The sequence below is a fragment of the Amphiura filiformis genome, chromosome 17, assembly GCF_039555335.1.
Source record: "Amphiura filiformis chromosome 17, Afil_fr2py, whole genome shotgun sequence".
In the NCBI taxonomy this organism is placed as follows: Eukaryota; Metazoa; Echinodermata; class Ophiuroidea; order Amphilepidida; family Amphiuridae; genus Amphiura; species Amphiura filiformis.
This window is the reverse complement of record NC_092644.1, coordinates 33,080,377-33,105,620: the sequence shown is the minus strand read 5'-3', so window position 1 is coordinate 33,105,620 and position 25,244 is coordinate 33,080,377. Positions and strand designations below refer to the sequence as shown.

The window sequence follows — 25,244 nt, the reverse complement described above, 5'->3', positions numbered from 1 at the left end:
AAAAACAATATTCTTAAACAGATCACCCGTAAATCATGTTTGAATTTAATTTATGTACACTCTTTATGCCTATTTTTATTAAGTTCAACCAGTCTTCCCTGTGTACGAAATGGCCGAATCCATTGAGTCCTTCACATATGGACGCAAAATAATCGCGATGCGCCGACGCACGAGATCACCCACGCATACCATGCTAAGTGCAACACAAATGATAGACACAATCACACAATTTAATATACACCTAGCTGTACTTTATTGTCTCATATATCATGGGCAAGAACCAATGAAATTAAAAGGAGAAATGACAACTGTTTATATAATAATCTGGTATTCCTCAGCATGATGAAATCACAGCAACAAAATATACACACATCTGTTTCATTTGTACTTCATATCTCACCTTTTCCCCATATATTTCTACTCCATCTTTGAGGTTTTGTGCACACAGATAAACTATCCTTCTTTTCCCAATGTAGTGGGACACCTGTAATATACAACACACATTGAATAATATTCTGTGATGGAAATAGTTTATTGATGAGTCAATTACATCAGCAGCTTCTGAATCAGACCAATTTTCGTCTAATATTGGTTCTGAATGTTTGTTAGTTTGTTTTTTTATTTGGCAAGATCATTAGAATACAAAAACAAATGATAGAGACAGAAAAATCATAAGCACATCAATGAATCTGGAGAATCTGAATCTGGAAGAAATTACCCTTGTTTTTGAATCTGGAAGAAATTACCATTGTTTACCTGATTAAAACAGAAAATCTGTGATTTACCAGCAAAAATATGTTACCTCAATAGCAAATTGCCAGTATATGCTTCCAAATCTACATCATCAAGTGACTCATGTAGGTGGATAACTATATAGTCGTAGGTAGGTATAAATGTCGGGTTCACTGTCTGGTAAATTTAATCAACAAGGGTAAATAGTAGGCTATTCCAATTTAAATCCATACTCCCTATGAAAGACATGATATTTACCTCCCACACAGGGGGTGTAGAGATGACATTTACCTCCTACAGAGGGGGAGTAGATTTCAAATGGAGTATTCAGGTAACCTCATTTGAAATTCACACTCCCTGTATGGGATATTAAGGTCATGTCTTCCATAGGGGGTGTATGGCTTTCAACTGAAATAGCCCAATGATAAAACATGTTAAGCAGGAGTGTAGCTTTTTTTATGTGATGTAACTTTCGCTGCTTATATGAAAGGCGATTGCCAATATCTGCTCAAAAAGTCGTTAGCTGCCCAAGTTACAAATCGCACCCAGTTGACTTGAAGGCAACTTTGTCGCTACATCACTAGCCACGACTGAATGGTAGTACTGACGGTGTAAACTAACCTCAACCATTGAAGCTGCAGCTCTTGATTCATCGCTGATCACAAAGAGAAGATATTGAGCATTTTCCTTGGCTTGTACTTCTAGTGGCATATATCGCAGATTCCAGTGCTGTAACTGGGGATTGAAGTAGGAAAGGCCGTTTTTCCTGTGAAAGAGAAGACAAACACAAAGGCCAAGAAATGAAAATCACATTATAGACAAGAAATTTAAGCAAACTGTCAAAGGCAGGCAATATAACTTTACTATCTCATAACCTTACAGTGAGGGTTTAAACTCATGAAGGCAAAATGACAAGAACTATATATAAGTGAAGACAGAATTAAAGACTAGTTTACTTCTGATGTCATGTGTCAATCAAACTCGGGCACGGTTTGTTTACAAGTGTTGTGATGATTGAGGTCATGAACGTGGCGATAAAACAGGGTGTCTTATGGTTAATTTTGCACTTGAAATATACAAACCGTCTCAAATGTTAGGTCTTAGTAATAGGAAACTTTCTTGTTACTTTGTAAAGTACCAAATTTTGCCATTTTCTGGGATTCCTTTTCTGTGATGGAATGCACCAGATGAATCAACCTTCCTTTTACACACCACAAACCAATCAATGGTTGTGGGGAGTTTGATTGACAGTGGCAGCAGATGCAAAGTAGTCTTTTTAATTTTGTCTCAGATTATATATGTCCTTCTGCTCCAAACCAATTAAGACTTTCAAATCTACAGTGGAAACTCATTATAACGAAGTTGTCAGGGACAGAGAAATTAGTTCTTTATATCCAAATTTCGTTATATCAGGGTTGTAAAAACAACAAATAACAAAAGAATTTTGTATCTTGGTTCTGGAAAAATACTTCTTTATAACAGGGTTTTTCTTGTATCAGATTTCGTTATAATGAGGTTTTACTGTAGTTCAATCCGAGAAAAAAGAAAGAATGAGAAGCGACACTCTGTACAAACTGCCTATACCATGCTATACCGCAGCTGAAGACAGGCAATTCGCAAGTGTCGTCACCGGCCAAGTCTTACTACGATCGTGTAATGAGAAGAGACCATAGAGTCCTACATAGAGGTCTGAGGAAGAGACGGTCCGAATTCTTAATTTATTAATTTATCGGGGAATCACATTTTTGTACCGCTCACTAAACAAAGAGTATAAGTCCGCCCACTGCTGTCAATCATTCTAAATGAAAAATAAAACAAGCTCTGGCAATGACGTAATCTTAACAAAGTCTCTAACGAAGACCTCGGTTGATTTACTCATTTAATACCATGTTTACGTAATCTCAGAGCATTTTATGACCACTTGATAACAGAAAACATATTCCAATAAAACATTCTCGGTTTGTAATGGTTTAAACCCATCCTAGATCTGGTTTTAATCGTAGCAGTACTGTAATGAAGTACACACTTTGGTCGAGTCTACGTTCTCAAAACTATAATTATACTAGATTTCGGGGTTCTCGGGTTAGGTGGTTCTTGTGACTATCTCTAATTACCCAACACCTGTTACCCATATAGGCCTACTTGCCCTGACCTTTTAAACTACTATGATATACATCTCTCAATGATCAAGACCCCTCTTGATAATAGGCCTCTGCACGTGTGCAGTTTTGAAATATGTGTTGAAAATAGGCCTATTGATCCGATGAGATGCACCTGCACGATTAACCACACTGTAATGCTTTCCGATGCTTGCACTGCGCCCGTCGGTACTCCGCGCACTACGCGATAGCGCGCGGACAGAGGGACGGACGGACGGAAACGCCATGATTAGTATTATGATGTGGAAATCACAATTGTACATGTACTACTTCCAACAAGCGCCGGAGTGTCACAGGCTTGGTTCAATTATCTGACTAAGAAAGCTGGCAGGCTGACAGACAGACAGAATGACAGACAGAAACTGAGAAGGAAAAAAGAGCTTGCAGACAGACATCATTGGTAATTACCTGAGAATTGGGATGGCTATATCTTCCCTCCACTGGGACTTATTGCACGAACCACCAAGAAAAACATCCCGTTTAGGCTCTACTGACTCCTCTACTGTACGTGGCATCTGGTATAACCAAGCTGAAAAACCACACAATACAATTAATCATTTGTCTCACTTTGATTTGGACTGACCTGTACGATATGAGGTGTTAATATCCAGGCCCATAGAGTTATTGATTTTTTAAATATTTTAAATATTTTTTTTTAAATCAGATTTTTTTAAATTTAAATCGGATTTTCTTTATTCAAATAGATTTTTTTGATTTTTTTTAAATCCAAGAACTGCTATACCCCATGATAAAGTCAAAAGAGTACAAGTGGAATGCTAGTCATATAAACAATCCTATCAGGTATTTACAAAAAATCAAAACATGTTTTTACATGTGAAAATTTCAAAGAAAAAATTTGCAAAAATCATGGGGAACAAACCTGTTGAATTCTGCACCTTGAAGATGAATTTTTAGCAATAAATAAAGTGACATCATAGCGGTATTTGAATTGTATCCAAAAGTTGTAGAAGCATTAAGAATGAAGTAAAACAGTCAATTTAAGCAAGAAATTAACTTACATTTATCAAAAATAGTAAAAAATGGAAAAAGTTGATTTAATTAAATCAGTGATTTAAACAAAAAATCAAGTGATTTAAATCGGCGTGATTTAAATCACACAACCCTGTCCAGGCCTCAAAATAAGTGTGCAGCAGGCCCTCCAGGTTTTCTTTAGCCCGAGTTACTTACACCTCCGTCACTACTATTTCCATTGAATTATCCGCACACAGGTCTGAGATGTCTACCTTAGACTTTTCCAGGGTACACACAAAATGCCACTTTTTCACATAAATACCACTTCTTACCATTCCTCACATGAAGACTTAAACAAAACATAATTTGGTGCATGTTTTAAAATTTGAGCACATTTGCAGATGTAAAATGACTAGATTTGTGACTTTGTGCAAATTCAAGTTACATACTGAATATTAAAAAAAACTTACTTTGTACATTTTTAAGCAGCTTGGTCAGCCAGTTACTTGGTTCATAATGTTTGTATTCAGTTACTAGGCAACAGAATTCATTAAAATCAAAACTATTTCTTTCTCCTGATTCTGCGCAGCTTTGTACTATTTTGTTGTATGCTGGAAATGAGAGTTCCTTTCCTGTGATAGACCTAATTGCTAGTAATGCCTGTGCAAAAAAAGAAGAATTACAGTTAGTCTACTCTGAAGTACAAAATACAGACGAAGCACACATTGTGCCGACTTTGAAGGCACGCATACCTGCAGCAGAGACGCAGCACTACGCACTGTTAACGTGCATGTTGTCACTTTGTACTTTTGAATGGACAAACTGTACCTGATGCATAAACTGTGTTAATCACTGGCCCTGATTAAAGAAATTTCAGTCACACTATATGTAAATAAGCTTATTAATATTCATAAATATGCAAATAATATATAATACCACCAAACTATACAACACCAGATCTGGCATTAATGTGGATTCAAGTAATTTCATTCAAAACTGATACTGACAAGCTTTGGCATAGAGATGAAAAGGACACCGCTGAATCCAAAATATTTCCTGACCCGAATCAAACCAAAGCGGGGATTGGATTACATACATTCTCTAAATCATCACGGCAGGATTGTTAGGGCTATTTTACTAGGTCGGTAGAGATGGAGAAGCCTTTAACCAGGTCAGAGTGGGTTGGGGCTATATGCTTCAGCTCGGGTCAGGACAGCTGTGTCTTATTTATTTCAATATAGCAAGTAGCCATATATGATGATATGGATCAGAGGGAAAAGGAAAATAACACCTCTGCGAACATTATATGTCAAAATTTCACTGAGTGCCCGTGTAATTATACTGTTATATATACAGAAAACACCACTGGTAATTCTTGACCTGTACTTAAGGTGAGCAAATCAATGTTAATTAAGAAATAAATGTTTGAAATATACTTACATCTGAGAGTGGGATTTTGCCAGTGTTTTCAGTGTCATATTCTCGGAAGGTCTCTTTAATGTTGCTGGTGAAGAAAGTAAGAAAGATAGAAAGAAAGTAAGTATTTGCTACTTTATTAATCTATAAATTGCTAACTACCATAACATTATACTATTTGCAATTGGTGCCCCACAGAGTTGCCTCAGTCAGAACAAAAACAAAATTGCTGAAAATCCCACTGTTGCGGGGCACACCGTCAACATCCCTATATCTTCGTGTTAAAAATTGCCGTGATAGTACGATGAATCCTCACGTTTTTCAACAACTACGCATGGTGATTTTATTCGAGATAGGCCGTGCAACTCAGGCTAAGCATACAATTTGAGATTTTGAGAGCCGGCCACACTGTTTCTATTCTATGTTTTACGATTTTCGCATGATCAATATATGGCTGGCCGTAACCGCCACAACGTGGAGCTGCTACGCGTAGCTTACTTTTCGCTTCGCGGAGCTAAATTGACCAATCATGTTAGATCTTTTCATTACGCGGAGCCAGTGGATGCATTCTCGTTCCAGAGAGAGAAAACTCTTGCCAAAATTAATGTTTACTATGGGGATATTAAATGAATCGATTGTAAATAAACCACGACCAGTTGTACAGGATCAATACCATTGTTTGATTAGTGTATAGTTAATGTTACCTTGCATGCATGCATGTGTCATGTGTGTGGCGTGTTTGTTTGTTTGTTTGTCTACTGTGTCAGGCCAGGATCACTGACACCCACGGTACTGATACTCTCATACTATCACGGTGATCATATTGTTGAATGTTGTTGACTTTAAAATAATCATGATGCAGTCATGTCTACAGTAGAACTCACCACGACCTTTGAAGGACTTAAACCCTATTAAAAGCTATTAAACCAAGATAACACTCAATGAAAACGGCTCAACTATGTTACATCAGATCTTCTCTGGTTAAATACACACTGCACTTGTGTCTGTTTTACCTGTGCAATGAGCAATGAGCTGGTATTATAGTTTCAGTTGGGTGAACGATTATAAAGCTTAACGCAAGGTAACAATACTGTGGGCTTTTGTTTATTTAAATGAGACAATAGTCTGCTTATTGTTAACCAGCGTTCTTGAAAATGAGAAGCTTAATGACTTAACACGGTTTAGAAATAATTTCTTCATATTTTTGGTACAAAAGTACCAATATTTCCAAACACCTAAATTAGCTAAAATTTAGGACATGTTACAAAACTATATTTTCTAGAATTTCAGAGAATACTTTAAATATTGGCGGTTATTTTTTACACAGTAGTGACGCTCAACTAGGCAATGGCCTATAATTCTAACATACACTATTTGTAGAGGTCACGCGTCAATGGTGAGCGCACTGAGTATTGTGTATAGGAAAACGGACAGTAACTACAGTATGTGTGGCCTACTACTAGTATATAAAGTAAATCCGAACTGGTTTGCAGTTTGCTGAAGGTCGAATTCGCAGGGACACGCGCAAGTTATACAAATTAGCTCGGCGATACACTGCAGATCACAGAACTGCGTGCATAGTTTACCACCACTCTGCCTAGCTATATAGTTATGTACAATACTGTATGAGTTTCTTATGAGTGCATGTCCATCTTAATAATAAGTCAGTTCGTACTTTTGATAAACTACTTTTTGAATCATAACTTTCGTGACCGAGGATATCTTGCAACCACGTGACGCTCGTCTGGCAAATTCTTAATGAATAAATTCGCTTCACGTAATGAGTAAGTCGTATTTAATTGGTCAGTTTTAATTCAAAGTAATGAAAAACTCTAACATGATCATGATTGGTCAATTTGGCTCCACGGAGCAAAAAAGTCAGCTACGCAGTAGCAGCTCCACGTTGTGGCGGTTATGACCTACCATATCAGTATCCCATATGATATTTCTATTGCAAGAAAATTTTATTTGTTGTCAGGTTTTATCTTAAATACACTAACTGGAAATTAAATACACTAATTAGTGAGGACCTGTATTTTGCTGTGGATATGTTTAACTGCAATTTGCGGGTAAAAAATTTGAAATCCTGAGTAAAAATTTTGATCATATTCAACTCTTTGAGAAAAAATTTATACAAAAGAATGCATGTAAAATCCAGCTGCAATACAATGTACATTATTGACACACTATCACTCTCTTTATCTACGGCAATAATAGAATATCGATTTCAATCGAATTGAATACGATGCTCAGTTTTGAGTTTGTAGTTGACTACTAAGCGACCTAAGCGATCGATTGCTAGCCAATCAGATAGAACTCCTTTTCTTCATGCGTTCGTGAAATAAGAGTCGCCCGTCGCTCACCAACGGAGTATTAAATTTATATTTATCGAATAGGAAGTCGACACTGTGCGGGGGGTAGGAAGGAGGTAGCATAGTGGTTCCATCTTCCCATGGCACCATTGAGATCCCAGGTTCAAACCTCAGCTCTACCCAGGCAACTTGTACATTTGGTTTCCAGTGTATCTTGCAGGTTTCCCCTGGGTAATCTGGTTTCCTCCTGCATCTAAAACTGAGCTTTGTTCAGCGAGTATATTATTCCACTGATATAAAGAATTGATAATAATGGCATAAATGTTCTGAATAACCGTAAATGCCAATAACTCTAAGCACCCAATCTCAATCCACTATATGGGAACAAAAATTGCCAAAATTGCCAAAAATTGCAAATTTTTAGAAAATGTACTTTTCACAACATTGTGTCCTCACTTTATTTAATTGCATCATATACTGTCTTGACAACTTACATTATTTGACTATCTACCCTTGCATGACTGGCTGCGCGTCGTCTCAATTTAAATTGATAGGTTCAATGTTGAATATATTTGATGCATTTTAGATTAATATTTTGCTAACTTTATTCCATCAGAGGCCTTTAAAGTTGTCGTTAAGATCTAAGTCCCATTAAGGTCTTGTCAACTTACATTATTTGACTATCTACCCTGACGTGTGGATGTTTGACGGGCTGAGCGCCATCGTTAAGATCTAAATCCCATATTGGCACTTGTTGGTTCAATACTTTAGCTGTACAATGTAGTGCAGTCTCAAGGTTTTCAAATATTGGTGTCCACTGCCTTTCTACTAAGTCACATAAGTAGGCATGTCCTCTGTCCAAGTCTTCTAGCTCTCTGAAAAAAATGGGAATATTGTCATTATTTTTAGAGATTGATTATCTGCTCTTTTTAATTTATTCTCTATTCATTTAAAAATGAAAGAGTTGACAAGAGGTTAATACACTAATAGCACAGTACTGTAGTGGAAGAAGTGCTCCAGTGCAAAGATTTAGTTCTGAGGCAGGGGTGTGGACCAATTTTTTTACATTTCCAGAATTGGATGATATTTTGTCATAAAAAGAGCCAAGCCATTTTTTTAAGGCTAGGGGAGATACACAGGGGTGCTCAACAGGCAGCCTGATACCCCTAGCCTATTCCCCGGACAAGTTGCCATAAATGCTTGATGCCACGCACAAGCGCTCGCCCGCCGGGCCAAGGGCAAATTCAATTTTCAGGAAATTTACCCTGACTACAAGTATGTTTGTTATCTGTCATTCATAAACCTTTCCCCACTCAATCTCCCACTCTGAGTGCTTCCACTAGGGTGGGTGGGGCAGGGTTAGGTAAAACCCCATCCAAACCACCCTGTGGGGTTAGGGTTAAAAAATTTGGACTTACTTTTCAGTGAGTTTTTCACCATCAACTTCAGAAGGCAATCCCTTTATAATCAGTACTAGTGGTCTACTAGAGCCTGGTGGATGAAAGAGAAAAGAAAAATCTCAATCACTCAATGAATCCATCTGATCAACCAATGTCAAGTAGTGTTTGTAATTAAACATCAAAATGATGAAGCAGTCAATCAACAACTTATAAACAGTCCACCAATACATACATACATATTGTGCTTTTGTATAGTGTTGAGCCAATCAAGGTAATAATTATAATTCAATCAATCAATAATGAATGATGAATGGATGATTCAGTGATGTGAATGATTGAATACTGTGATAAGCGACACCTATGTCAGGTCTAAAAAAAAGTTTGTATTACCCTTTTCCGACCGACCCAGAAAATCTGAAATAATAGGGTCGCGTTTTTGTTTTCATACTTGTAGTGTTTGCACTTTTATATATTTGGTATAAAATTTCATTTTGCCTGTTTGTAATTCACATAGCACAGCTCTGATATATATTTTTTTTAAAGGCCTGACAAACCTTATAAATCATTGTTTACCATCATATTTTGTGGTGAACTAGCATTTTTTAATATTGCATATGGCAAAATATTTGAAAAAGAAAAGAAAACTGACCAACCTACCAAACTTGAAATGAAACAAAGTTTAAGTTTAAAAAAGGGCTAAAATGCAATAAAAATATTTTTTCTCAGACAATTTTTGTTTTGGCCTTACATGTACCTGCAAAATAAGCAGCCTCAACCAAGGACGCTACACTACGAGTTGTGTTATCTATAACAAACATGAGAAGCTGTGCTATCTGCTTGGCCTGGTCTTCTATCTCAATTAAATCTGGTCCCCATTCTTCCACTTGCTGAGAACAGAAATACAAAGAGATTTTATGGTGACATTTCACAAGATAGGATACAGTACAATGTAGCAGAATTGTGCTATTCCAGTTGAAATCCATACACCGGTATGGAAGACACGATCCTAATCTCCCACATAGGGGGTGTAGATTTCAAATGGATTCATCCATTCAGGGTACCCCATTTGAAATTCACACTCCCTGTGTGAAACATTAAATTTATGTCTTCCAGGCATAGGGGAGTATGGATTTCAATTGGAACAGCCCATTATATAGTACACTATTAGTGATCAAGGCCGTGACAGAGTAAAAGTATTTGAAGTTTGTAAGCATACCTTTCAACAGAAGTGAGGAAAAAGTTTTTTTCGTAACACAAAATTGAAATCAGAAAGAAATCAGCAGTGCTGAAAATGAAATGTGCAGTTCCATTCTTTTGTGTGTTGCTTTTATTTTATGTCCATGCCGACAGAAACCTCAAACCAGCTAGCTTCTGCACCAGCATTCCATAAAAGGTTAAATTTTACACTTCTAAGTCACTTTCAATCTTATCATCACTTGCAGGGTATATGTTAGTACACGTCACACCTATACTTATTACAAAAATGAAAAAGATATGGTTGTTTTTTATTAAAATTTTCTGATCAGCAAATCACTAATAGCGCCTATGACAGAGTGTATTGTACATGTAAATCTGAATGATCTGTTTAAAAAAAAAAACCAATTGGCGGTCCATTGCCAATGAGGTGGTAAATGGATGACATCAATGATTACAAAAAGTTCCCGATACTAAAAGAGAGGCTGAATAGTGTAAAATAAACTTCTCAGAAAGAGCTTAAAGACAAGGGCTAGAAAAAAATGTAAATTTCCTGGGACAGAGGTTATTTCCACAACATTTTGGCAAGTGATAATGATATGTATTAGGCTGCGTTACAGGCTGTGATATCATTTACAATCACCGGTGTGTGACTGTAAAAGTAATTTATGTATATTTACTAGGGCTCCATCAAATACACAATGTGGCAATTACACCCTAATTGCAGGTTTTGAGGGAACTTCCCAATTTTGCTTTTTTTTCTCACTGTAATTAAAAGCAAAGTTGTGATTAATGATTTAGGCTGTTGAGTTTTTGTCTCCATTATTCATTCAGCCTTGCTTTCTAATTTTGTGAATTTTTAAAACAATAGTCATCCATAGCCTGTCATCGCACAACTACCAAATAAACACATAAAAAAAAAAAAAAAAAAAAAGAAGAAGAAATTCCCACTAGTTTAAGTGGTCGTAACTTTGAGCACAATTAACTAAAAGCAATAAGAGAATTTTGTTAGCTGCAGTATGATACCACACTTATTTAAACAAGAACTCTGAATGATCAAAATTTGGTGTGATTCCTAAAGTTGCAGTGGCGTTGGATATGGGTATCGACCATACACAACACATTGAAAAGATGCGTTCATTGCGAGTCTTACCAATTGATGACACATGTTAACATGGTGCTCACTGCAGGCGAGTGCAACATATCTAACTACTGTATGTAACTTCACATCCCCGTAATCTTTTTGATTGTGTGCAATTTTGCAAATTTTGTTCAAACATTAATTTCTCGTCCATTTTGATTTGTTTTTGTACACGTTTTGTATCATACTGCACCTAACAAAATTTTCCTACATTAATTGTGTTTAAAAAGTTATGACGCCTCAAACAAGTGGGGGCTTTCATTTTTAAGTGTTTATATAAAAAGTTGGTTAACCTACCAAATGGGCTATTCCAGTTGAAATCCATACACCATCTATAGAAGACATCACCTTAATCTCCTACACAGCGGTGTATATTTTAAATGGAGTCACTCATTCAGGTGACCCTATGTGAAATTCACACTCCCTGTGTGAAAGATTTTATACACAGGGAGTGTCATACACCCCCTGTGGAAGAATAAAATTAAAAGTTTATTCTTCCACAGGGGGTGTATGGATATCAACTGGAATAACCCAATTGCTGATCCCAATAATACAACCCTGCAGGATTTACAGAACCCAAAACACTAAAGGAGGGATGCATCTATGTATATTTTTTAATTAATAAGCAAATGAATTAGATAGAAAAGTGATGATTATTAAATGTGATGATTAATAAATGTTTCTTCGCTGTCAGGGTTAATGAAATGATCATAAGTTATGTTGTCACATGTTCATGCTAGGACTAGGATGCATACTTAATTATATACATCTACTTACTTCCTGATTCCATTTTATAGGGTTAGAAGACCAAAGCAGGTAAGAAATATTTAAAAAATAAAATTCAGAGAATTAAAATGTTGGCTTCACTTAATCATTCTAAATGGGTTTGATGATGTCATAGAATGGTATAATAGAAATGAAATTCTGAAAAAAGCTGTTTTCATGTATATGTATGAATTCCTGAGAAAAATAACTCACAACAATTTTTTGTCTATTGATATATATTCATAAGTAATGGTAAATGTAAACAGAAAGCAAAACTAAACCTTTACGCTACTTATATTTGGTATACTCACCGGCGACTTTCACCAGAGGCTTTCACTGGCTCAACAAGCATATCCAGCAGATTTTATTGCTCTGAAATTTGTTGTTGCTGGTGATGTTGAAATACCTGTTGTGTTGCCCCTTGATTCCAGGGTACAGAAGGTTCTCCCATACAGGGTCAGGGTCAAACCCTTTGCCACGGTTCAGTCGGCGTCTTCTAGTTCTAATATGAATTGCATCCGAGACCCTACGAGGGAAGTCTTTTGACTCCCTCTCCAACCCCATAGCGTTTTCCCATTCATCTACACTTGTGACATCATCGGAGGTATCTCATCATCACTGGTAACAACAAATCTTCAGAGCAATAGCATCCGCTGAAGACGCAAGTTGAGCCAGTGAAAGTGCTAAGGTGAATGTACCAAATTTGAGTAGCATAGAAGTTTAAATTTGCTTTCTATTTTTTTGTCTCTATGTCTGCATTGTACTACTTACAGGGTTATAATATGTAAGGCTGTATTGCTTGAGTAATGGTATGGCTATGTCTTGTCTCCATGTTGTAGGATTACATGAACCACCAAGAAACACTGAAATTACAACAAATTCATATTTGTGGTTTAGAAAAAAATGCTTCTATTGGCATGTAACTAAGTCTTCACTTTCAATTCTGTTAATAGTTATATGTACTTTGCACTTGAGGTATAAAAAAATTCAATCTTTAATCAGGATTTGGGTCCCTATACAGTCTTATCAATTAAGCTACCAATGAAGCTTACGGTATTGAAACATCATAGTCATGATCTTCTTCTTCTGGTGTAGTGCAAACTTCATATAGTTGAAGGCATAAAGTTGATGCACATGCTAGGGACTAAGGAGGGAGACTATATTGATTTAGTCCTCCCTTAAATATGTTTATTGTGCATGCTTGAATGACCGATTCCTGAAGTCCATACCACTTCCTGGCAGTATGTGACAAGAATAAAGTTCTATGGTAGTTTCTAGCTAATATAATACAAAGCAATGCAGACAATCCCTCATTTCAAATATATAGTTTTGGTTTCTCTTTTGTTCAGAAACCAAAAATCAAGGGATTAAAAAGTAGAGCTGATCTGGTCTGCAATCATAACACTATTATGCTGGGAGGACACAGTATAGGGTATATAACCAGAAGTATACAATAGCCTATTGTAGCCATAATTATTATCATGATTGATATCGAAATCTATCCCATGGACGACAGTTGATGCTCTCTGTCGAAGGTGGCATATTACACTCACGAGTTCTAGGCCTAGAAATCATATACATGCGCAGTATATTGAAGGATGGGGTGGGGTGGGGATTTGTTTGTTTGTATGAAACATAAACGATGCATGGAGATGATTTGATTATGAATTAGTTTATTATCCCCGGAAGCACAACCCATACCTCTTTAAGAGGGGCTCCCTCCTATATAACCACATCTTCCCTAAATTACCCCTTTCCCCCTCCTCCTCCCCTACATTCGATATCTTCATCTCGAGCTCTCCTACCCCTTCTCTTTCACTTCCAATGGTCTCTTTCATATGTTTCTCTCTCTCCCGGCCCATATCTCCCTTGCCCTCCAACCCCCCCCCCACACACACACACACATCACACAATCTCTTCTCCCTTCTATCTTCTATTTTTTGCAGTAAAAATTGCTTCAGTAAAAGTCACTAGGTTATTAGAGGTCATATAATGGCCTTCCATCGATTCTGGTACATGGGATTAAGGACATGAATCGATTTTGTTTATAGCACCTATACAATTACAATAGTGGCCCTTTTGTAATGTCGAATGCAAATATTTCGATGGTCTATATATTTTCACAGTGAAATCAGCTTAGGCTATTTCATAGTCTCAAGTCAATGCTTTCAAACTAAATCAATGCTTTCAAATGTAGACTGCTTTGTTTGACTTCTCTGCTCGTGAATATTGCACTGCGAAATTTAAACATTTCTTTTGTATACTTAGATCAGGTAACTCGAAAATCCTGTAATTTTATTCATCACACCACTTATAAGAAACTGAAACCAAAACCGAAACTACCTGTCACAAATGTTTAGTTTTAAACAAAAGGTAAAAACAATGAGTTCGATATCTTGTGATTCAAGTGGTTAGGCAGGACAATAGAAAACCATGTGACCAAAACCAAAACCAAAACTAAAACTCAATATTTGAAATGAGGCATTGACCAGTGCCTGTTATTGGTCAATATGCAGTGCTTGATCACACCCAATGTACAAGTGTGCTATAATGTGATTATATTAATCTGCTATTCCAATTTACTTACAAACCAGAAGTATGACATACCTTCAAAGTTAGAGATGACAGAACAGATGGCACGTCTGGACGGCGAGCCTGGCCTTGACTCTAGATGAATGCAATCCTTAGGGTGGTAATAGGCACTGGAATAAACAGTAAACCAACAAACATAAAGTATTAACAGTAACAATAACATACTTATAATATCAGTGATATGCCCAATCAAATGACCCAAAATTCATATTTTGCATTTTGGTACAAGCAAAGATGTGCTAATGTACCTTGATACAGACTATGGCAATGACAAACATGAGACAAAATATGGCATCAAAATGATGGTAGTATCAAGGTATGTCTGTACTTTTATTATTGTGCAAGTGAGGCTGTTAAATATGAAAACCATGGTTTATCTCCACACGCTAGCAGTCAATGCAGGGGATAGCAATTGACATGCCCCCAGAGCGGGTACTTGCAATGTTTTATGATCAAATAATTCTTTATCGTTTGGTGGTGCAGTATGTCATAATCTGAGCCAGAGATAAAAAGACTGGTTTGCGTCTGTCGTCACCTGTCACTCAAACTCGGAACTGATTTGTTTACGATTTGTCGGGTTGATCGAGATTTCTGAACACGGCAGTAGAACAGCATACCCTATGGTTAATTTTGCACCTTATAAATACAAAATGTCTCAAAAGTAATGGGAAACTTTCTTTCCTGAAGGCACCATGTCATCAAGGCCTAGAAAAGTTGCTTTTTGCCTTGTAAAAGTACCATCATTTTTCACCATTTTCTGTGATTCCTTTTCTCCGATGAAGGCAACCCCCAAGAAGGCACCAGACGAATCAACCTTCCATTTACGCACTAGGCCTACTAACCTATCAAGGGTTGCAGCAGGGAATTTGATTGACAGTGATGTCAGATGCAAACTAGTCTTTATAATTCTGTCTCAGATTATGGACAACATTTTGCACAGCAAATCTCTAATTTTTATACTACTATTGATTAGTCAAACTCACCTTACTTGGTTGTAGTTTTCTTTTAGAATCGAGGCAAAGACACAAAATTCACCAAAAGTCACATAATCACCTGTTTCTCTTCTTGAACACTCACTAGCTGACTTTATCATGTTGTATACTGAAATTAAAAATACAAAAAACAATAGTGTTATTGAAAGGAAAACAATAGTGTCACGCCCAAAAGCATGGAAAGATCAAAAATCTGGAGTGGTGTATCGCGTTCCCTGTGGAGATTGCGACAAAGTATATGTTGGAGAATCAATGCAAATTACAGGTAACACTGCCTCAGGTACATCAGCAATTGCAGAGCACCACAAACGTACAGGACATGATGCTGACACTAACAACTTCGAAGTGCTCTGCAGAGAAGAAAAACTGTTGCCAAGAAAAGTGAGAGAAGCGATTTTCATCAAGAAAGAGACCAGCCCCACCCTTAACAGGAACGGGGGCCGAGAACTTTCCAAAATCTATGTCACCTTACTTTTAGAAATACCTTCCAAAAGGTTAAAAAAGGACATTGTCAACAAGAAGTAAAGGTCATAAATCGGTCATTCACCAGTATCACACCGCTGATGACAGAGGATGGTAACTCTGAAATTATTTGGACAAGAACGTGAGTGTTGTTGACTAGTGTTTAAACCTTTCTTTGATATCTACTACCAACATGTATAAATCTCTACAGTCTCAATAGTGTTGATCTTGTAACAAATTTGCTTAATCTATCCCCAGAGTAGCCAGCAATCATAAACATTGAGAAAAAAGTTCCATCCTTTCAACCTAGGGAACTGAGTATGTCAATTAAAGCCCCCAATAATGTGATTGTTCTTGTGTTATGTACGGCATTAATTGTAACAATTGTTCTTCCCATTACATAAACCACCGCAATGGATCCTGGCCTCAACCAGGGCCAACACTACCTTCCCCTCATCGTCTTTAAAAAAAAAATGCTACAGTGAACAAGAGCCTGTGAGGAGTGACACAAGTCAAGAACTTACATACATGTAGGCACCAATGCACTATAAAAGACAACCACATGGGCCAATCGGTGACACTTCACAATTTGCTTGTTTGTTGGCTGTTGCTGCTATGTTAGTTAACTTAAGGTGGCTGTGTACTCTCAGACATGCATGTAGTAAAAGTGCAATAACTTTGTAATTATTCGCGTAAAACATATAAAAGTATACATTTTTATGAAGGCAAGACATCAATAAATCTTAATATAAATACAGATTTGGGGTAAAAACAACAATTTTGAAGAAAATCACAAAAAGTGAGTTTTTGGCAATATTTGTTAGGTACATCATAACAAAAAAAACACTCTTTCCAAAATATTTTATTTTGTTTTTAGCTCAATCTTGAGGCTCCATTCCAAAAACGTTTTTTTTTTTGTTTTTTTGATATTGGCCTTATTTTTTGAGATATTGACCATATAAGGCAGCAAAATGAACTTTTTAAAATTCAAAAAACGCCTATTTGCACAAAATGATGCCAAAAATCGGAAATAGACCAAAATATAAAAAAATGAGAAAACCGTTTCTTGAGTCGATCATGATTTTTACGATGATCATATTTGCTTACCTATACATGCTGTATTTATTGAGTTATCGTGTACCTAAATCGTCATTTTACCGAGAAAATGAACATTGAAATAATGGCCGTTGAAGTTTAAAGTGGTCACATTTTGCACTTTCATCGAATCTCACAGGAGAATGCGACAGTTTTCGCTTTTTGTAACTTATATTACGTGAACATCGGGTAAATCCACAGCCCCTTGAGAAGTTTGAGCGAAATCCATTCATAACTTGATATTTAAATCGGGGAAAGAACTTGAAAAACCCACATTTTATCAGCTAAACGGAGCCATTTGACCACTAGGTTTTTGTGAAATCAGTGCTTCCGTGGTGTTTCCATAAGATGCGCCATGCATGCAGATAAGCGTCAGCAGATGCGTCAGCGTATTTGTGCGTTAACAAATTGTGCGACACGCAACGCGATGAGTTGTTGCATGTACCTTGCTGGTACAACAAAGATTTTCTTTCCTTTTCAATTTCAAACACGAGTGGAATAGTGAAATAAAATCCTTAAAATATTGCAGTTGGAGTTTACAAATCTGGATTTTCATTCCTTGTATTTATAAAAAACATAACAAGGTACAAACATATCATAAAAACTCAATTTTGAGAAAGAAACAATGGCTAGAGTACACAGCCGCGTTAACCCAGTGATTATAAACATTTTCATTGCTTCCTGGTTGCATCTGCTGATTGTGTAATTATTTCTAGCCTAGTTTCTAACTTCATGTTTCTTTTCTCTTTTATTTCCTGAATTTGATTTTAATGACTTTTGAGCACAAATATAAAAAAAAAAGTGCAATGCGCAAAAAACAGCCTCCAGAATGCAATGCATGCACGCTACTAGAAACAAACTTTTTTTTTTGGCTTAAAAGCACATCACTATTTTGCTGTGGGAACTGTTAAAAATAAATTTTACCAATTTCAATTAAACTATATATATTACTGCACTTATTGATATATATGTCACAGTTCACAGAAAACCCAAGTTCATAGAAACAACTTTTTCTAGAAAAAACCTTTCTATGAGTATGATCCTTTAAATTACTGGTAGCTAGCAAGTCGAATCAACATATAGTGCTCCTAGAGCATTGTTTGCTAACCTCCAAGTGGTGCTATCCATTTATTCCATAAAGCTCCCTGATCAAAACAAGTTAAAGAAATCTCAATATTGCAGCTTATGACAATACAAGAGTAGGAGTAAAAGTCGGACAAAGGGCAAAGAGGAAATTATAAATTACACTGTAAAGAGGAAGTACAACATATCACATCCCATCTCAAGTTTACAAAGAATTCAGATATAAAAAGCAAAATATCAAAAGGCTGCCTGCAGTAATACTTTTGTAATAATAAATTGTTATCAAACTTTAGATGTACATGTACAGTCCAACCTCCCTTATCCGAACCTCCTTTATACGGATCTCTTTATTTTCCGGACATGTGATCTAAATAGAAAAACATGTTTTCAATGCTTTGAGAGCTTGATTTTAGGCACTGAAAGTATTTAGAATTAGGCCATAACTATGTGGCATAAAGCACTCAAATACCATCTTTCAAGTGTTAATACTCAATGTTAGCACTACAGAATTACATGTTATTAATTCCCCACAAGGCAGCAAGTAGCGTTTATCATGTCTAGTTTCTGATCTTGTAATAACGCCTTTGTACTTCCAGTTCTCATAATATTATGACTACGCAGGAAATTATACACTTCATGCATTATGCACTTCATGTTCTTTTGAGGTCTACTGTAGTAATGATGCAAATCAATGTTTAAATTACCAGTATGATCAAATTGGTGCTGGTGATTAAATTGTGATACAAGGCCCTCCCGAAAAAGAAAAACCAACTGAAAACACAGGATTTTTTTTTACTGACATGCCAATATATACATGTACACTGCATGTACTTTGCAGACATCATGCTACTCATCATCCATACACATTTCATAAAAATTATACCGTATTTCGTCAAAAAAACGCCCCCGGGAGCGTTACATTTTCCCAAGGGGGCATTTATTCAAGGTCAATTTTAGAACGATAATTCCTGTTAAAATCATTAGGTAAACTAAAAACACACGCTAAAATGATGAACTATGAACTAGAAACACTGACTTCTGGCTCACTTCCAGGTTTCTGATCCAGATTTTCGACAATTATTGACGCTATTATCGACCATGTGCGCAACTTGGTAAGCTTACTACACAAGATAGCATGGAAATATCAGCATCTTTGAAACATCTGGGTTGAAAAAAGTGGTGGGGGCGTTTATTTGAGGGGGGCGACTATTTGACGAAATACGGTAATCACTTTTGCCTGAACTGACAACCAGCTGCACTTGTCAAGAGTCTCCTCCAGATATAGTAAAGAAGCCTTCCATGACTGTTCTCCTCATTAATTACGATCACTGTATAATATCACACAAGATCATTATCAAATGCTTTAGGTCTCATATTGAAATACCCTATCACGTTTTCACACATAAAAAAGAAGGCAGGATTCCCCTCGCTAAGGGCGCGCCTCAGGAAAGCTCGGTCATAAAACGAATGGATTATATGCATCAGTGATACACCCTGCCCAGGATAGCTGCAGGATGACGCACACCTTCCTGTGTAAGGGAATTTCAATATGAGCCCTTAGAAGTAAAGAAAAAATAAATGTATGTCAAGTGAAGGAAAATCTACATTGTACTGTGTGACCTACCAGGCAATGACAACATGGCGTTTTGGTCCCACAACTGAATTGGTCACACCTTTATCAAAAAGTACAGTGATCCCCATTGGGAGTTGGTGTCACCCAAGTCACCATGGTCACCAGATACATACACTGTAAGTTATCTTGTGATAATAATAAACAATAGTCCATCCTGCTAAAGTGGCATATATACACAATCAATAGGGCCATTCCACTTAAACCCACACACCCCCTGCGGAAGATTTATGCTACATTTCAATACCAATTGCACCTTATATCTAATTCATAAGGAATTTTTTGTTGGTTTTATCTTAAATTGCAATTGGAAACTTCAAATGATTAAACCTAGTTACACCAAATACTTAAATTTTCCCCTGAATATGGACCCAGTATAAAGAAGAAACAAACAAACAAACAAACAAACAAACAAACAAACAAACAGTTTTGCCTGAAATTACATGTAGAACATTTTGTACAGCTTTGTTTTCGGACATAGATAAATGATTGGAAATTCTGTTGAATTTGAAAATCTTCCTCAGTGGGGGTGTGGATTTTGACTTTCTCCTTATCAAGTTGTCTTTAGCCGCCTCAATGGGGTGTGAATGTTAAATAGAATAGCCCATAGATTCCTACCTTGTGATTTGGTTGGATACAGGTCCAGCTGATTGAGAGCTTTGATGAGTTTCTCCTTATCAAGTTGTCTTGAGCCGCCTCAATGGGGTGTGAATGTTAAATAGAATAGCCCATAGATTCCTACCTTGTGATTTGGTTGGATACAGGTCCAGTTGATTGAGAGCTTTGATGAGTTTCTCCTTATCAAGTTGTCTTGAGCTGCCTCAATGGGATGTGAATGTTAAATAGAATAGCCCATAGATTCCTACCTTGTGATTTGGTTGGATACAGGTCCAGCTGATTGAGAGCTTTGATGAGTTTCTCCCTATCAAGTTGTCTTGAGCCGCCTCAATGGGATGTGAATGTTAAATAGAATAGCCCATAGATTCCTACCTTGTGATTTGGTTGGATACAGGTCCAGCTGATTGAGAGCTTTGATGAGTTTCTCCTTATCAAGTTGTCTTGAGCCGCCTCAATGGGGTGTGAATGTTAAATAGAATAGCCCATAGATTCCTACCTTGTGATTTGGTTGGATACAGGTCCAGTTGATTGAGAGCTTTGATGAGTTTCTCCTTATCAAGTTGTCTTGAGCTGCCTCAATGGGATGTGAATGTTAAATAGAATAGCCCATAGATTCCTACCTTGTGATTTGGTTGGATACAGGTCCAGCTGATTGAGAGCTTTGATGAGTTTCTCCCTATCAAGTTGTCTTGAGCCGCCTCAATGGGATGTGAATGTTAAATAGAATAGCCCATAGATTCCTACCTTGTGATTTGGTTGGATACAGGTCCAGCTGATTGAGAGCTTTGATGAGTTTCTCCTTATCAAGTTGTCTTGAGCCGCCTCAATGGGGTGTGAATGTTAAATAGAATAGCCCATAGATTCCTACCTTGTGATTTGGTTGGATACAGGTCCAGTTGATTGAGAGCTTTGATGAGTTTCTCCTTATCAAGTTGTCTTGAGCCGCCTCAATGGGGTGTGAATATTAAATAAAATAGCCCATAGATTCCTACCTTGTGATTTGGTTGGATACAGGTCCAGTTGATTGAGAGCTTTGATGAGTTTCTCCTTATCAAGTTGTCTTGAGCCGCCTCAATGGGGTGTGAATGTTAAATAAAATAGCCCATAGATTCCTACCTTGTGATTTGGTTGGATACAGGTCCAGTTGATTGAGAGCTTTGATGAGTTTCTCCTTATCAAGTTGCCTTGAGCCGCCATCATATTTTTCAAACACATCTAGATAATATCTATATAAAAATATCATAATTTGTAGAAATCATTAACATTTGCCATATGAGTGTCATTGAAATATGTACAGGGTCAGTCACTCGGGGAGAATTTAGGTTTCAAAATATTCAACCCTAGCAAATTCCATTTGTAAAACATACTCCCTCTGTGTAAGCCTTTTTTCAATCTGCCACAGGGGACATGTACATTATATGGCAGATTTCAAATTCCTATTCCTGATGTTTGGATCTTTAAGTCTAAGTTGATTGAATGAGTTGATGTTATATAATTAAGCATAGCGAAAATGCGCTATTTTTGAGAGTAAAATGCATCCGCCAGTATATGCAATATTAAATATTTTTTACTGTTTTTCTTCTATATTTTCCTGCAAATTTTTGCGACAACATATTTTCTATACCGGTACCGTATTTTTTTAAACATGGATTGTGTGTTGCACAGATCATTATATGGATTCTTTGATTTTAGTGAAAACTTAAGATTTTTGGAAAATGAGTACTTGAAAAATGGTTATTTTGGGCAAATCGTAAAATTCGAGATCGGACCTACAATGCGCGATTGTACCCAAAATGCGCAATTTTCTGCATTTTCAATTTTATTGCACATTTTCCCTGTCCTTATATAATTATGTACCTTGTGACCGGCCCAAATACTTGGTTTGCTCCACGATTCCAGTTGAGAACCACATCGGTTGCCTCGTCAGGTCTTGATGATTGGCGTAATTGTTGGAAGAATTTACGAACACTCATGGCTGGAATCTACATGAAAGTGAATAATAAGTTAGGGGACTAATCTGTGAAAAAAGTTCTGTATAAAAAAATAAGCCTTCAGGATCAAAGGCTACAAACAGGCCTCGCAGAATTTTGGTCAAAATGTGATTTTTGGTCAAAAATGAGATTTTTGGTCAAAAATTAGATTTTTGGGTCAAAAATGAGATTTTTGGTCAAAAATGAGATTTTTGGTCAAAAATGAGATTTTGGTCAAATATGTGGTTGTTGGTCAAAAATGTGATTTTTGGTTATAGTGACTTGTGCACATAAAGTACCTATATGAACTATGTACTCTATGAAGAGGTTATATACAGATATGAAAAAACCCTGTAGCTCCAGGAGACCGATACACAAATTTATCGGCCAGCCAGATTTATATGTACAAAGGTATAGGATGCAAGATTCTGAAGACATAATAATGAAGTTGATCGGCCATACACATGTATGCCTTGATGCTCTATTACCGGGTAACTATTCTTTAACATGTAATTGCCTTGAAAAATAGATGTGCCCTTTCAAAATTGCCTTGAAATGGGTGCCCTTCAGAATCCTTATTTTGCAGCCTGCGGCCATTAGTTGGAGCTGCAGAGTGGATTTATAAATTTGCTTCCGCCTGGACAGCCAAACAAATAACTAAAAATGCAATTTGATATGTCTGATGTGCTCTCAGGTCCCACAAAAAATATGTTTTAAAAACATTGCTATCCGAGCCCTTAACAACCAAAAAGTCTTGCAAAGATAAATCATTACGCATACATCCCATGTCATGTGATACCATGATGCAATCACCCCATTCTTCCGTGGTCCGATATGTATCGCGTACACCAGTGTTTACTCTCTCTGGAATTTGGGTGCGCCAAATAAAGCATTTTCCCCCAAATTGGCCCAATTTTGGCTCGGTAATTCCTCAAATTGACTAATTGTAATACAGCATTGCAAATTTGTGTGGGCCAAATATAATTTTCACTGGTCCAAAATTGCGCCATACAGCCTCTTGACTAAACACTGGCGTACACTAGCATGAACATACACAGGCGATTAATTAATCATGCTGATCATAGTGATTTAATAGCTGATCAACAGTCTTGCATGCTTGACAACATTCGAACAAGATGGTTTACCCATTTACCCATTTCTATGTGATCGCTGCTTTCACCAGCACGTACCTCGCCCTAACCTCATCCATGGAAGAAATAAAAAATTAACTTATATTATTTTTATATAAAGTTAATTTTTTATTACTTCCGTGGTCCGGGTCTGCGCTGGTGAATTACGATCGCGTAAGTGACAAGGTCGCCTACGCACCGCGCCGACGACCAAGGCCGGGTCAACCGGCTTGTTGACAAGTGTGTTGATCAACCAATCCGTGTTTTTGTTTATTTCTTCTGTGTGTACGCTCGTCTACACTTGGCACACAGCTGGAACCAAGTAATAAAAAATCAACTTTAGTGAACACCAGACTTGTAGTACTCGAGTACAATACTCGTACTCGAGTACGAGTACGAGTACTTTTTTGGTACTCGTACTCGTGCATCAATACTCGTACTCATACTCATGACCAAGTACTCGTACTCATGGTTTAGAATTGTGCTGTACTCGTACTCATGCCAATCTACTCGTACTCATGAAAAAATACTGTATCAGTAGAAAATACTCATGATAGTTTTCCTGTAAGTTGTTACTATCAAACTATCACATAAGATCTGACTGTATTTTCTTGTCTTGCCCATTCAGGCCCTACTTGAATACCTGGGCCCAACTCCAATTTTTACAAAAATTAGTTAGACCCACCATTTTATTGCCAGCAGGCTGTTCTTCCTGTGTGTGAAAGATGAGCTAAAATCCACTATCTAAATAGTCTTCCACATACACTTAATCATGGTTTCATAGAAGAAAGTCACAAATCCATGGAGTTGGGCCCTTCTTCCACAAATATTGGGTTAACGAGGAATTTTGTTCATCCATGAACTGGCACTTGCAGTATATTAGTGGAAGAAGGGCCCAACTCCATCTCGATTAAGATCAGTATTACCGTTGCCATGGAATACATAATTTTGAATGTATGTAATATTGTATGTTCTTGTATTAAAGGTCCCCTGAAGATGAAAACATTCTGCCTATAAAACTTGTCCAAATATTAAGTTTTTTCTTAATATCTCAAAAACAGTTTTGATGGAGTTGGGCCCTTCTTCCACTCAGGTATTCAATTGTACTTGTGCTCCTACTCATACCTAATTACTCGTACTCGTACTCATGCATCAATACTCGTACTCGTGCCTAAGTACTTGTACTCGTGCTTTATAATTTTGCTGTACTCGTACTCGTACTCATGGCCAAGTACTCGTACTCATGGCCAAGGTACTCGTACTCAGAAAAAGTACTCACACTACAAGTCTGGTGAACACAATGATAATGATTATTGAATTTATGATTTATTTTAAATGGTTAAAAAAATATAATAAGCTTACTGAAAAAAATTAAAATTGCTCAATTTTAAAATTACTTGGTTGGTTCTGGGTTCCGCTCTCTCGTCTCTTCCGTGTCTTGTGTCTTTAGTCACATTGAGCCATGAGCTGCACCTTTGTCATTTAATTATTTTGGTCGAATCATTACCGAGTCATCATCAGCTCATATCATCAAAACAGGATCAAAACATGAAACGGAAACGGAAACTAATCATTTAATGA

At 36.9% G+C, this 25,244-nt stretch overlaps 1 protein-coding gene across 2 annotated transcripts in view; it reads right to left on the bottom strand.

Moving 5' to 3' along the window:
• The window catches only part of LOC140137656 (uncharacterized), a 34,184-nt gene extending 8,976 nt beyond the window's left edge, over window positions 1–25,208 (bottom strand). The window contains exons 1-14 of one of the 2 annotated variants that reach the window (XM_072159391.1): window positions 25,026–25,208; window positions 22,421–22,545; window positions 21,680–21,789; window positions 15,667–15,784; window positions 14,699–14,793; window positions 12,863–12,954; window positions 9,746–9,878; window positions 9,010–9,082; window positions 8,263–8,466; window positions 5,304–5,367; window positions 4,334–4,523; window positions 3,300–3,420; window positions 1,354–1,498; window positions 401–484 (exon numbers count right to left, since the gene is read on the bottom strand). In XM_072159391.1, the coding sequence (XP_072015492.1) occupies window positions 401–484; window positions 1,354–1,498; window positions 3,300–3,420; window positions 4,334–4,523; window positions 5,304–5,367; window positions 8,263–8,466; window positions 9,010–9,082; window positions 9,746–9,878; window positions 12,863–12,954; window positions 14,699–14,793; window positions 15,667–15,784; window positions 21,680–21,789; window positions 22,421–22,536 (1,545 nt within the window). In that variant the 5' untranslated portion in view covers window positions 22,537–22,545; window positions 25,026–25,208. The remainder of the gene's footprint in view (window positions 1–400; window positions 485–1,353; window positions 1,499–3,299; window positions 3,421–4,333; window positions 4,524–5,303; window positions 5,368–8,262; window positions 8,467–9,009; window positions 9,083–9,745; window positions 9,879–12,862; window positions 12,955–14,698; window positions 14,794–15,666; window positions 15,785–21,679; window positions 21,790–22,420; window positions 22,546–25,025) is intronic. The other variant, XM_072159390.1, reaches the window with a different exon arrangement.
• Between the last annotated feature and the right edge of the window lie 36 nt (window positions 25,209–25,244).